This window comes from Danio rerio, chromosome 14 (assembly GCF_052040795.2).
Source record: "Danio rerio strain M-AB ecotype USA chromosome 14, GRCz13ab, whole genome shotgun sequence".
Lineage (NCBI taxonomy): Eukaryota > Metazoa > Chordata > Actinopteri > Cypriniformes > Danionidae > Danio > Danio rerio.
Genome location: NC_141034.1, coordinates 14,404,875 through 14,420,208, shown reverse-complemented (window position 1 = coordinate 14,420,208; position 15,334 = coordinate 14,404,875). Strand labels below are relative to the sequence as shown.

Sequence of the window (15,334 nt, the reverse complement as noted above, 5' to 3'; positions counted from 1 at the left end):
GCCACGCCCTAGCAACCACTTTTGGACCCTAGAAACTGTCCCATAGACTTCCATTCAAAAGACTCTCATTGATTTAACATGGGATCAAACTTTGTGAGCTCATAACTCTGCATCAGACTGTCCACCAGACTAATGGCTGAGCTCATTTAACTCAGACAACCAAGCTGCCAATAACTGATGAGCTTTTAACTTTCTAGCCACACCCTAACTACCAGATACTGCACCCTAGCAACAACTGTCCCATAGACTTCCATTGCAAAAGGCTTACATTGACTTTACATTAGATCTAATTTTGTGACCTTAAAACTATCTATCTATCCTTTTCAAACTGCTATCTATCTATCTATCTATCTATCTATCTATCTATCTATCTATCTATCTATCTATCTATCTATAAACTGCTTTAATCTATCTATCTATCTATTTATCTATCTATCTATCTATGAACTGCTTTAATCTATCTATCTATCTATCTATCTATCTATCTATCTATCTATCTATCTATCTATCTATCTATCTATCTATCTATCTATCAACTGTTTTAATCTATCTATCTATCTATCTATCTATCTATCTATCTATCTATCTATCTATCTATCTATCTATCTATCTATCTATCTATCTATCTATAATTTGTTTTAATCTATTTATCTATCTATCTATCTATCAACTGTTTTTTTCTATCTATCTATCTATCTATCTATCTATCTATCTATCTATCTATCTATCTATCTATCTATCTATCTATCTATCTATAATTTTTTAATCTATCTATCTATCTATCTATCTATCTATCTATCTATCTATCTATCTATCTATCTATCTATCTATCAACTGTTTTTTTTCTATCTATCTATCTATCTATCTATCTATCTATCTATCTATCTATCTATCTATCTATCTATCTATCTATAATTTTTTTAATCTATCTATCTATCTATCTATCTATCTATCTATCTATAATTTTTTAATCTATCTATCTATCTATCTATCTATCTATCTATCAACTGTTTTTTTCTATCTATCTATCTATCTATCTATCTATCTATCTATCTATCTATCTATCTATCTATCTATCTATCTATCTATCTATCTATCTATCTATCTATCTATCTATCAACTGCTTTAATCTATCTATCTATCTATCTATCTATCTATCTATCTATCTATAAACTGCTTTAATCTATCTATCTATCTATCTATCTATCTATAAACTGCTTCTATCTATCTATCTATCTATCTATCTCGACGAACTTTGATAATCTAGTTTCAATCTGTTTTATATATTTTGCTCAATTTTTATATATAGGTATAGATTTTGTATGCTGGTCGTTTTGTAAAGCACTTTGGTCAACATCTGTTGTTTTTAAATGTGCTCTAGAAATAAAGCAAACAAACAAACAAACAAACCATGCTTAGCACTTAAAGGTGAATGTTGACCTCACTGTTTGTACCATCCCCATCAATAGTGCTTTCATTACCATCAGAAAGGAATCCACTGCCAGAATGATTGGTTCTGCATTCCAGAGTGGTAAGTCTCTGCTTCAGGTGCTGCTGAGTTGCTGTATATTGAGCCAATAGTCGAGCAAATCGAGTTTGTAATATTTCAATAGTATCTTCCATCCTCTCTACTCTTTTCTCAATATCTTCCACCCCTATTCCGTCTGCCTCCACCTCCTCGAGCAAACCCTCTTTTATAAGAATTTGTCTTCCCTTCTCTTCCAGAACTTTCTTAGCATCTGGATACTCCATTACAGCCTCCATCAGGTCACCTTTTGACAAACAAAAGAGATCAGAGTAGCCAATACTTCTGATGTTAGCAGTGCGACGATTGCCCATTTTGCTTCCTCTTATGTTTAGGATGCTAATTTCACCAAAACAGCTTCCAGCAGTTAAATGTGCATACTGGGTCACCCCATCATCAGCCACAACAGCAAGGCAACCCTCTTTGATGATATACATCTCTTTTCCTATGTCTCCCTTTCTGCAGATGTAGTCTCCTGGACTAAAGACCTGTGGCCGCAGCTTAAGAACAAGTTCCACCAAAAGCCCCGCCTCACAGTCCTGGAAAATACGAACCTTCTTCAATGTTTCTAAGTGCACATTAATAGCAATTTCAGCCCGAAGTTTGTTTGGTAGATTTTTTAGGACATCCTGCTCATCAATTGTTTTCTTATTTGTCCACAAATAGTCAAACCATTTGATGACTCTAGCTTCCAGCTCTTTGCTAACCTTTCGGAACTTCATGTAATGTTTAATGGCATCAATCTGACCTTGAAATTCAGCACGAGTGGCATTCATGTTGGAGATCATTGCTCCAACATTACCAACAATGGTTGCAAAAATTAAAACCCCAACTAGAAAATCAAAAACAACAAAAAGATACTCCTCATCCTGGACTGGAGCTGGCATTTCCCCGATGGTTGTCAATGTGAGGGTTGACCAGTAAAGGCAGTACACGTATCCTCGTGTGAGTGTCCCAAACTTAGGGTCAGAGATGTTTGGGTAGACCCATTGATCGGATCCAAAACCCAGAGATTTGGAGATAGCAAAGTAGATGCAAGCATTCCAGTGAATAATTACTAGAATATAGAGCACCAAGTTGCAAATACGGAACAAGTTGGGGTAGCTGGTGCGGGTCTCTGTACGGTCAAAGAATTCGAACAGGCGTGAGAAGCGCATAAGTCTATTCAAACGAAGCTCTGGTACATGAATGCCAATGACGATGTAACCTAAATCTGTGGGTATTATTGATAGCAAGTCAAGCTTGAACTGTAGAGTATGAAAGTAGCTTTCTCTTAATTTGATTAGGTCCTTCACCAGAAGACCTTGTTCAAGGAAACCTGTAGTGAAGAAACATTGTCATTTTTAATTATTATTCATGCACAATACATTTTTTTGCACTGAATCGCCTATCAAACCTCACAACAGTTATGTCAAACATGTACATGTAGATAATTCTGACCTGTTCTTAGTCTTACACAAGTGTCCAGGATATATATGACATCAGATAGATAATCCAAAAAAAGCCACAGAATAAAATTCCTGGTTTGAAGCTCATTAAAGCAGGCTCTGTATTTGGTAAATAAGAAAAGACAAATATCTTGAGTCAGGACATCCCTTTAGTATTTGACAAAATTTGATTTACATCTGCGGTTATTTATGATCAGAATAAAATCTTTAATCCCACAAACTTGCTGAAAAAGATCTAGTTATACCAGACTGAGTTAATTAAGAAAACAATTGCTATGATTACCATAGGTTTATTAAGTGGGCTCATTTTCTTTATTTACTGTGGTCAGATCAAATAATTTACAGAAGTCTTAAAAACATTGGTGAAAAGAAGAGCTTGGTATGATATTAACTCATTATTTTGAGAATATTTCAACATAAGTCATTATTTCGACACAAGCATCCTGAGTTGTGTTCATTTCAATCGAATATTTTAAAATTAAGTCAGTTGAAGTCATTTTTATTTCTATAGAACTTTTACAATGTAGATTATGTCAAAGCAGATAAACATACAAGAAAAAAGATTAACATAGTAAAGAAAATATAATAAAAAGACAAAATAATGTTTCAGATGTGCAACAAACTCAGTTTATCAGACAGACAGCAGAGATGTGGCAGAGTACGTGTGTAGTTCTAGTGAAAATTTTTTTTTTTTTTTCAAATAAATGCAAATTTCAATGTTGGAGTTTGGTTCAAAATTCAGTTCAATTTAACACAAAGGTCACTGTTAAAGGACCATCAGAGAGCAGCTCTGTTACATCTTCCATAGATGCGAGTGCACTATACTTAAGCGATGACAAGCCTTATGCAACAGAACTTTTTATTACGGGTATACAAGAGACATGCTAATATATCATGTCAGCACCCAAATGACGCGATACGCGCGAATTGGGTGTTTTGCACGTTAGTTGCAACAGTTTTCCCCAAATCGCTTAAGTTCGAAAATTCGAACTTCAGCGGACATTCGCACAGCATTAAGCAATCAGAAGCTTGCTCTTATAGGATCATGCTTATGAATTGGCGTCTGTTGTTGGTGTCCCAGGTGGAAATCCTCCTGCCTACACCGACAATAGCATTACTGAATGCTTCCCTTATCAAGTTAAAGTTTCTGGAAGAGTTTATGAGCTCACACAGCTGGATGCACCTCTGAAAGGATCTAGTGCACTCAGATACTGCTACAAACGAATCAACTAGGCATGTGTAGTGATAATTGGATATATCAAATATTAAAATCAATATTTAAGTATTGATATTAATAATATTTAAGCCTCACGTGGGGGCACCAATTAATGTAGAAATAACGAGAGTTGACAAATTAAAAAACTAAATTTTTTTATTTATTATTAAAATAAAATTATAATCCACACTGGAAATGTGGGTGCCTGTGTGTTTTGAGGGGGCCTAGAAAATGAGCATAACAAAAACTGCCTGCTGACGCACACAGTTAATGTTGATTAATAAAGATAAATAATAAAAGCAATGTGTCAGAGACCCTTAAAAAACATGTTTAACTCAACAATAAAACATCAAACGTAGCTAACAGCTTTTACATTGTCAATCAAATGAACTTAAACAATAAAAAAATGCAACAAATATTTGTTTGGGCAGAACTACAAAAAAAATGTAAAAAAAGTTGCTTAAGTTGCACACTAGTTTGGTCATGTATAAATATCATTATATTAACCATATTGTATAAATATTATTGTCACTATAAGCCTACATAATGCTGATGATCAAAAACACTGTCATGATATCTCATGCGCTTGTCTTCTGACCGAGTGCATCTTAAAATACATGAATGACACCCCTCATAGAAATTGAGAAGCAGACATTCTTTATAATTTGTAAAATAAAGACTTGCAGGTTCAGGAAACAGCAGGAGGAAGTTGCCGCGGCTGTGGTGCAGATTAAAAGTAAAAAAAAAGCATATGTATAAGGACAGATAGGTAACTAGATAGAATAGACAGGAATATATTGATCTGTGCCCCGCTGCAGAGTGCAGACGCAAAAGCCTGCTCTCCCGCGGGGCGGACCCGCGCGTGAGAAGCAGCCGTGACTCTCGGCTATTTTGACAAATACACACCTACGTTACACAGAGCCCAACATGGAAGATTGTGATTGGGTCAGCCCAATGTCAATAAAGAAAAGAACCAATGGGCTGAAGATTATATCACACAGGCGCTCTGTCCGGAAAAGAAACATCCTACTTTCAGAGCGTGACAGCTCGCAGCACCGTCAATCATTGAGGCAGAAAGACATGACAGTCTGCTGAGTGTTTTATGGGCCGATCAGATCATAAGATGATCAGCCTGGCCCAAAAAGTACGTCGAAACAGCGGGAAACTTGCGGGCGTCTGCCCTGGCCACAACAGGGAAAAAAAAAGAAAAAAACTTCGTTAATTGCGTTAATTTTTTTAACGCGTTAATTATTTCAAATTAATCGCATGCGTTAACGCATTAATTTTGACAGCGCTAATATATATATATATATATATAGGATATATCGTCCATTTTTGTTTGGAACAATGAAGTTATACTATAAAAACCCTGACTCCATGTCTGGAGGAGGACCTGTTTTATGACTTCCTTCCTCAGAAGGGAGTCTACTTCATTTCCAAATTTTAGAGCCTGCTTTAACTTTACTACAATTGTAAAGCAAATTATTGCAGCAAGAGGGGTGTGAACCACACTGCATTATATAGCTCCTCTTTAAGGTTAGCAGGACCCAACTGCGAAACGTTTGGCAGCCGCTCCCATTCTGCCAGAAAATACGCTCCCCTAGATGGCTAACTTAGGGCACTGAAGTGAACTCACGACAGGAGGCCACTAAGTTAACTGCTTTCGGACCCTCCGTAGAGGGGGTGAGTCCACTAGCGTCACCACTTTTGGGATAAAACACTGGTTGACAACACCGGGGGTCTCCGCCCCCTGAGGCACCAACGGTGGGAGGGTTGGTGGATGGACCCCCTGTGGGGCACAAGGAGGAGGCTTTTGCTCCTCGCAGGGGCTGCCTGAAGAATTTCCTAATACTAGAACTTCTTCGGAGACTATAGTCGTTTCACGACAATGGTTCTTGGCCACAGTACATGCCGGACTTTGTCTCCTGAGGGCACTGCCTCACTAGCGTCACCACTTTTGGGATAAAACACTGGTGGACAACACCAGGGGTCTCCGCACCCTGAGGCACCAGCGGTGGGAGGGTTGGCGGATGGACCCCTGTGGGGAATGATAAGGCAGCCCTTGCTCCTCGCAGGGGGTGCCCGAAGAATTTCCTAATACTAGAACTTCTGAGACGATTCCCGTTTCACGACAATGGTTCTTGGCCATAGTACAAGACGGACTTTGTCTCCTGAGAGTACTGTTTCCCACCCCAACTGTTTTTGGGGGCTGAATGGATGCAACGCACTCTCTTGCCCCACACAATGCTGAGCGGATAAACTGGCTTGCGGCTGGTCCTGCCTAGCCGCCCCAGAAGAACGGTTTCTTAGGGAAGGAAGCTCCCGTAGGAGCCCCACCCCCCTCTGCCCGTTCAACAGATTCTCTAATGAACCAGCGGGCAAAATGGGGGCATCAAGGAAGAGACATTTGTCCTCTTTCTTGATATCGGACGGATTTGGCCACAAATGTCCCTGTGAACATCCATTTTTATGGCACAGAGAGACAGGTCTAAAGCCCGAAGCAGTTCCTTTTGAACGATAACAGGCCTCACCCTTCCCATAGGCGTCCTTCTGACGGTCTATTTCGTATGATTGTATAATTACAGAGTATATCAACAACTGGCCAGTTGACCTATTGCCACATACACTTTACCAATCAGAGCCAATGTTATTATTTTCACCGGCATTGATGGCAAAGCAGAGTCTTTGCAGATGATAACTTCCTTGATATGAAGCCTCTCTCTGCAACAGAGTAATCCAAGCAAGCCATAGCTGAATAAATGGCTAATCATACAAACAATGTGAGACCTGCTTCAGGTTAATACTTCCCTGTGCAGGTACTCATTGAAAATTACACCCCTTATATTTATAATAATAATAATAATAATAAGTATTATTATTATTATCATTATGTTCTATATTATAATGTATGTTATATAATAATAATTTTTATAGGGGATTAGTTCAAGCAACACAGGCTTAATGTCAGCCAGTTCATCATATTCGGGACATAATGGGGGGAACAACCATTTTGGCCCCAACGGCCTTCCATACTCTCAACTCCCTCGGAAGCAGAGGCGGAGCCGCAATCCCACAGTGCGAGAAGAAAGGCAGCTGTAGCAGGCGTCCGGCTCGCGCTGAAAGGATGCCGATCCGGAGGACAAAGAGGAGAAGAAAACCCTTGAGTTTTGTCTTCTTAACCTTCAGATCGAGCTGATTCCCAACGAAATCATGCCCCGCTCGGCCGCAGCGCGAGCGGCAATGAGCCGCGGTAAACACTTTCACAGCACTCGACCAGGGCTTTTTAAAATGAGCACAAACACCCCTCTCAAGGACTGATTGTACTTGCTCCTGGTCAAAGGCACTGCGCACACACATAAATCGTGCATGTCCTGATCTATGATTACACAAGGACACCGCAGGATTTAAATTATATTTCTCTAATAGCCTATTATTTTTAATAGTGATGCAAAAAGAGAGCGTGTGTGTGTGTGCGAGTGACTCATTGTTTCAATGTAGTGCATTTTCAGTGCTTGTAAGTAGGAGGAAAAAGACTCATGTGTCTGAGTGAAGTAAGAAAAAGCTGAAGTTGTATGCTTCCGTGGTGCTTTTATACCTCCCGGTCTGACGTCACACACGGTCCCGCCAATTAAATTGGATTGATTTCACCTGTGCTTCAGGAGGTTATAAGAGAGGGATTGTATCCCATTGTGTCTCCTAAAGAAACACAGCGTAGAGTTCCCTGCAGGGCAATTACCTTTCTCATTATCATGCTGTCTTAAATGTGCTTGAATGAGAGTTCCCCTTCGGATGGGGAACTTCAATACTATAAGTGGATTTAATCCACGTACTGGGGATTGTTCAGAAAGCCAATTGTCTAAAAGGGTATATAAACGGGCCAATGAAATGACAAATGAGTTGGCATCGTCAGCTTGCGCACCAGATGCTTGTTGCAATCAATTTAGCATAAAAGCACTCGAAAAGCAAGAGGACACTAACCTTTTCGCTTCAGAGACTTCTACAGCCTTCTGAGAAAGTCGATGAGGGTTCCTCCTGCTGATTTCAAGCGAACAAGAGCGGTCTTCCTGTCCAGAGTGTGTTCACGCGGCGGTAGACGGTTGAGCTGGGCTTCTCCCTTGCCTGGCGTTCTTTGCGTCCGGTCCTCCTGAGCAGTGCTTATAAAGTTGCAAATTTCACTAAAGGAGCAACACAGTCGAGCAGCATGTCCTTTTCAGGATGGCGCTCCGACCATGCGTTTCTGGATGCATTGCATGTCTTGTGTTCCAGCTGTTAATGCGGTGCTCGCAGGCAGTTCATGTCGTCATTGCGATGCCATGTCTGTTGCGCAGTTAAAATCATGGCTAGCCTTTGCAAAAGGGTGAACCACCCCAGCTGTCCCCTGCACTGCAGCGGGCACTCGGGCAGATCTGAAGGTTCCAGTGGGAGATTATCCGTCGCCTCTGGGCCCGCTGACCTCCCACTTCTCCAAGTGCTCCATCCAAGATTCGAGCGGAGGAAGCGATCTGTCTAACCAGATGGTAGCCCTTACGTTCGATGACACCGGGACCAGAAGTCCACTGCTGCATCGGAGGGAGGGCTTTCATTGCTCCGCGGCCGAACCGACTAGATGGGTGCCTCATCGAAGCCTCTCGTCCCCTTCCTCCTGGAGGTGCACCGCAGGCTCGCGCAGTCTTGGAGGGCACCTTTTTCTGCCCGTGCTGCGTGTCCCTCTGCCCTCACCACTCTTGACGGTGGAGCAGCCAGGGGGTAAGAAACGACTCCCCTGGGTGAGTGGGGTCCGCCTTGTCTCCCGGCCAAAGCCTGTAGGTTATCTGCCTCCCTCGGGGCCAGAGCTTACAAGACTGCGGGCCAGGCTACTTCTGCCCTGCATGCTATGGAGCGCTACCAAATGCAGACACTGGCCCAGCTGCACGAGGGTGGGTCCGACCCAAGCTTGCTTCACAAGCTTAGCACCACAATGACTATGCTCTTCAGACCACTAAGTCCGCTGCGTGTGCGTTGGGGAGGACGATGTCCACATTAGTGGTCCAGGAGCGCCTTCTCTGGCTAAACCTGGTGGATATGCAAGGAGTCAACAAAGTATGCTTTCTTGACTCCCCCATATCCCAGGCTGGCCTGTTTGGTGACACCGTCTGTGAATTCACCCAGGAATTCAAGGTGGTGAGAGAGCAGTCTGATACGACGGGTAATGTCATCCATCGGCGGAACCGTAGGCCCGCTCCGCCTGCCGAGCCATCAACATCTGCTGGTCCTCGCCGAAGGCACCCACCTATGAGTGCTGCCCCACACCTCTGGCGAAGCGGGCATGTTGAGCACCTCGAAAGCAGTTAGCCCCCCCTGCCCAGTGCGCCGTTAAGTCCGGTAATGGACCGCGAAGCGTACTTGAAGCAGGTCATCCGGAGAAGATGGAATTTGCTCTTTCCACATTGGGGGCCGGCCTCCATTTCCGATGGCTCTTTTCACTGCCACGCAAACATCAAGGAAAGAGCACTTTTCCACTTCCCTGGATGTGACAGCCCAAACCATGCCAGTCTGGGACGCTATGCCTTCTAGCTAGCAGGTTCTGTGTGTTTCGCCAGTGGCTCACAGGCGTTGGGAGGATGGTCTCCTTTCTCCCACTCCTCGAGCCTCCCCTCCAGAGCTTGGGTGCGAGGTGAGAGCGAATCTCTCGCCTCCAGCTCTTCTGTGGGACCCTCGCACTTCCCAGATCAGCACACCCACTCCGCGCTGCCCCACTGCTGGTAATTCAGCAATTGTATTGATAAGTCCATTAGCGAGAGCTGTACCTGCTTGGTTAGCGCGGGCCAGCATTTGCTGTGGCTCATATGCACAATCAGACTCGGCTAGTTGATTCAATTCGCAAAACGGCCCCCCAAGTTCATGGGTGTGTATTACACCAGGGTCAGCCCCCTGTCTGCCCCTGTCTTGCGAGAGGAGATTGCTTTCCTCCTGGTGAAGGATGCAATCGACCCGGTCCCTCCAGCCAAGATGGAGAGCGAGTTTTAAAGCTTGTACTTCATCGTGCCCGAAAAGAGCGGTGGGTTGTGGCCAATCCTAGATCAGTGTGTTTTGAACCGCTGTCTGGACAAGCTGCCGTTCAGAATGCTCATGCAGAAGCGCATCCTCCGGTGCGTTCGTCCTCAGGATTGGTTTGACGCGTACTTCCATGTCTCCATTCTTCCTCGCCACCGTCAGTTTCTGCGGTTTGCGTTTGAAGGTCTAGCTTGTGTAACCCGGATAACCTAGGTTACTAATGAAAAGTAGAAGTGATGTAAAAAAAAAGACAAAGAAAGCAAGGAAAATGAGCCATTTAATCATTCTGTATTAAAGTCATGGGCACTTTAAGAGTCAATAGGAGACCGAGCGGAACTACACTGACGCACCATGTTTGATCAATAGAGGAAGTTATGATTGGAAAAGTTACAGTTGAGAAAGTTACAGTTGACATGTTATGGTTGAGAATATTACATGATGCACAGAGATGATCAAGAGAGAGAGAGATGAGACAGCAACAGAGAGAAATTTAGAGCCCCTCCACATTCAGTGAGTGATTTTTAATTGAAATAAAGTTGTTGAGCAGAGACTACAGCATTGAAACTGTCGCTAAATTTGAGAGACTGTCATTTGATATGGATCTGAAGATAATTTCACTGACGAGAATACACCTTTTTACTTTGGTGAGCTAGGATTCATGTCCTAACTTTGTGTTTACATGATATTTAACATTTAAACACCACAAAGTCGACACAGAATTAATATGAGGTGCATTTAAATAAGCTGTGAGCGCAGCGCTCGAGCTACAGCTGATAATATATGGGCTAAAGCTATCTGACAAGTAGTAATGCTGATGAGTTAATGAAATATAGTAAAATATGATATTTGAGGATCGTTATGATCAATGTGTGTGTATATATGTCAAGCAAATGTAAATATGAGGCACGTATATATAAGATGTAATGTTAAAGATGTTTTATTAATTGATGTTTGCCTTGTGTTTTGCAAGGCTGGGTTTTTTGTGTGAGTCGAAGCATCTGTGATGATTCATGCTGGACTCGAGGAGAAAGTTACATTACGGCGTGCCACCCATGGAACCGACTCTCCGGTTAGGCTGTGTGTTTGAGCCACCGGACTGGAAGGAGAGTTCTTTTGATTTGTTTAGAGAAACGAGACTCGGACTTATTGCGACCTTCCTGTTTTTCTTCTTATTTTTTCTTAAATCCTCAACAGAAAACATTTACTGGAACTGAGCTAATAGAATCAACAGTTCTCTTTTACGGAATCCTTGATATTGAGTTGTGAACGGCAAACGGTGAAACGAGTCATCTAAAAGCAAAACAACACAGTGTTGTAGCTTTTAAAGACATTTATTTATTTTCATTTTGTGTTTGAAATTTCCTAATTGTCTTGATTATACTTTGTTCAAACTGTATATTGAGTTCACGTTCATCTGTGTAGAAAAAAAAAGAAAAACAGAATTTACTTTTTATTATTACAGTTTATAACTGAACCTATTTATACATACATACTTACAAACCTAATATTTTCCTAATAATATAAACTATATTGAAGAAAGAAATTGACTGTGTTTAATTATTCACTCACCCTCTGTGCTGCTTTTCTCTCTCCAGTAGCCGTTCTTTCTCTTCTGATCAATTGGCCCACATTGAAAAAAACAATAGCGCGATAAATCAAATTGTATTTGATACACTTGGCAATACAAAGTCCTACCCTTCGAGCTCTCTCTGTCTCTGCGGGTCTTCACCAAGCTCACGTAGGGTGCCTTAGCGCCCCTTCGCCTCGCGGGCATCCGCATACTCAATTATCTTGACGACAGGCTGATTTTAGCCCTCTCTCGGGAGCAATTGATTATGCACAGAGACAAGGTACATCGACATTTCCTGTTGGGGCTTCAGGTCAACTGAGAAAAGAGCAAACTCGCCCCCGTGCAGAGGATCTCTTTTCTGGAGCTGGACTCGGTCACCATGGCAGCGTGCCTCTCCAGAGAGTGCGTTCAGCTAATGCAGAATTGTTTGAGAGAGTTCGACAGCAAAATAGTGGTCCCACTGAAGTTTTATTAGAGGCTCCTGGGGCATATGGCAGCCGCTGTCATGCCTCTTGGATTACTCCATATGGAACCACTTCAGCACTGGCTTCACGATCGAGTCCCCAGACGCGCATGGCACGCGGGCATACACCGAGTCACTGCCACGCCCTCAGCCCTTGGAACGACCCCTCATTCCTACAGGCCGGAGGTCCAGTCATGTTGTTGTTTCAACAGATGCTTCAAGCATGGGCTGGGGGGCTGTGTGTTGCGGGCATGCAGCTGCGGGCCTGTGAAAAGGAACCCAGTTGCATTGGCAAATCAATCGCCTAGTACTGTTGGCAGTGTTCCTCGCTCTCCACCATTTTTTTCCGGTGCTGGTAGCGGTGGCGTATATGAACCGCATGGGGGGTATTTGCTCTCGCCGCATGTCTCAGCTCGCCCGTCGTCTGCTCCTTTGGAGTCATACGCGGCTGAAATAGCTGCGCCCCATTCACATTCCAAGCGAGATCAACCGTGCAGGCGACGTTCTCTCACGGCAGCCTTTACGTCCCGGAGAATGGAGACTCCACCCTGAGTCTGTTCAGCTGATATGGGTGCGATTTGGGGAAGCCAAGATCGATCTGTTTGCTTCCCCTGAGAACGCTCATTGCCAGTTGTTCTTTTCCCTGACCGAGGACTCTCTCGGCACGGATGCACTTGCCCACAGCTGACCTCGGGGTATGCGCAAATATACGTTTCCCCCAATGAGCCTGCTCACGCAGTTACTGTGCAAGGTCAGGGAGGACTAGGAGCAGGTTTTGCTGGTTGCGCCCCTCTGGCCCAACTGGACCTGGATGTCAGAGCTCTCCCTCCTCGTGATGACCCTCCCCTGGCAGATCCCTTTGAGAGAGGATCTACTCTCTCAGGGATAGGGCAACATCTGGCACCCTCGCCCTGATCAGCACCGTGGGAAGGCATAACCTCATCATCCGGTTCCTCAGAGGCACTAAGCGAATTAATCCACCCCTCGTTCTCACGAGCCGTTGTACAGATCTCTGCGAACCACTTGACTCAGTATCTTTAAGATGTCTGTCCCTGAAGACAGCTCTGCTGGTCGCGTTGGGATCGATTTAGAGGGTCGAGCCGTGTCCCCCAGGAGTGCGTGCGCACTCCACTCGGAGCATTGCATCCTCTTGGGTGCATGCACGCGGCGCCTCTCTAACAGACATCTGTAGAGCTGTGGGCTGGGTGACACTTAATACATTTGCAAGGTTTTACCATCTGCGAGTGAACCCTTGGTGATTGAGAAAACAACTCGGTTAAGGTGTTGAAATACTCTTGCTGCGCTATTCTCCCTAACACGGAGATACGTGCGATTATTCACACTGTCAGTAAAGTTCCCCGCTTAGGTGAGCTCTGCAGGTTCCTCCGAGGCCCTCAGCACTGACTCAGCAGAGGAGTCACTCGCTGACCCATTACGTATTAGATCTGCTCTCTGGTCAGCCCGCGTTTTGGGTACAGGGGCCTGCTATGCGTGATTCCCGCTAGGCAATCCCATATGCTTATTCCGCCACAATGCAGTCCCGCCTCACAGGCGGACCCGTGTCTTCCCTCTCCGCTAACCGTCTTATTATATGCTTACTCCACCTTCTCAGGGCTAGTCCATATATTCTGCCATCATATCTCCCTATTTAGGTAGCAGGTGGCCTCCACAGCATCCTCCCCTACGGGACTGCTAGCTTTCCAAACATTCTGTCGTATTTAATAGTGATGCTCCGATTGATCGGCCGCTGATTATGATCGGCCGATATTGACCAAAAATTGCTTGATCGGCTAACCCCAAAAGCGCAGATCAAAAAAGCCAGTCACTTGACATAAATTACTCGCACAACGTTTGCAAACATTCATGCACGGCACACAGGTAAACAACAGCAGAGCGGAGCTTACCAGTTGCAACACAAGTTCCCCAGTCTTTTTTAAAGTGTCCAATAAAGACGTAAAGTTATCTGTTTGCAATGTATGTTGCGATAAAACCCCTTGAGCAAGCAACGGCATTTTAACAGCACTAACATGATTAGGCATCTTAGAACATGCCACACAACTAAATATGCTACGTATGAAAATCCCTCAACCAGCTGACTGTGAGTGATGCGTTTACATGACGTGAACCATACAGCAGGGATAGTACGAGTTGGAAAGACATCGCGTTCAGAATTATGGAATTCATTGCCTCTACGAACAACCTGGAATATATGAAGTGCAGACACCAGTCCGATGTCCCTGTAAGCGTAACAGCACACTTTATTGACTCAAACTTTGAAAGACACAACATTGTGCTACACTGTCAGGCTTTCATGTGGTCACATTCTGCAGAGGCGTTGGTGAACTTATTTAGCGGCTTGTTTCAGTCACGGGGAATCCAAAGAGAGAAAAAATCCACACAATTTTAACAGACAATGGCAAAAACATGCAGAATGCAATGATAGACATAGATTTCCCTGGCCTGCCTGGTGTGTGTGTGTGTGTGTCACACTCTCCAGCTTGCTGTGCATGTATGGTAAGCCGTTTTTACATATAATCTATAAACCGTATATCTATTTCAGTATCTATTTTCATGTTACTTCTGCTTATTATCTTTAGAAATCTTTTCCATTAAATACTTGTGCTTATTAATCAAATACTAGTGCTTTTTAAAAATATACTAGTGCTTACTCATTAGACACTAGTTTATTTTATTATACTAGTACTGATTCATTAGATCAGGGGTCTCAAACTCAATTTACCTGGGGGCCACAGGAGGCAAAGTCTGGGTGAGACTGGGCCGCATAAGGGATTTCGCAAAAAAAAAGTCCTCAAATGTCATTATTAACAGTTTTAATTATTTCTTCTGAACATGAAGTGTCCTGAACATTAATAGAACATTGAGTGAAGATTATGAACAGTTCTTCTGAACATGGCATCTTTTGCCTACTTCTTGCTGCCAGAGACTTGACAGTGCTTCAAGTGGGGGAAAAAGTGGGGGAACTCACTCAAAACTTTCATTCCCTCACCTAAAAAAAGGCGTATATATAAATAAAACACCCCCACCCCACTCCAGTCACATCAGTCTATACCAGTCTGTA

At 43.3% G+C, this 15,334-nt stretch overlaps 1 protein-coding gene across 1 annotated transcript in view; it reads right to left on the bottom strand.

The window, feature by feature from the left end:
- Positions 1-1,339: 1,339 nt before the first annotated feature.
- Positions 1,340-15,334, bottom strand: part of cnga2a (cyclic nucleotide gated channel subunit alpha 2a) — a 92,003-nt gene continuing 78,008 nt past the window's right edge. The window contains 2 exon segments of the mRNA NM_001044746.1: positions 1,340-2,843; positions 2,966-3,072. Coding sequence (NP_001038211.1) covers positions 1,423-2,843; positions 2,966-3,072 — 1,528 coding nt within the window. The 3' untranslated portion in view covers positions 1,340-1,422.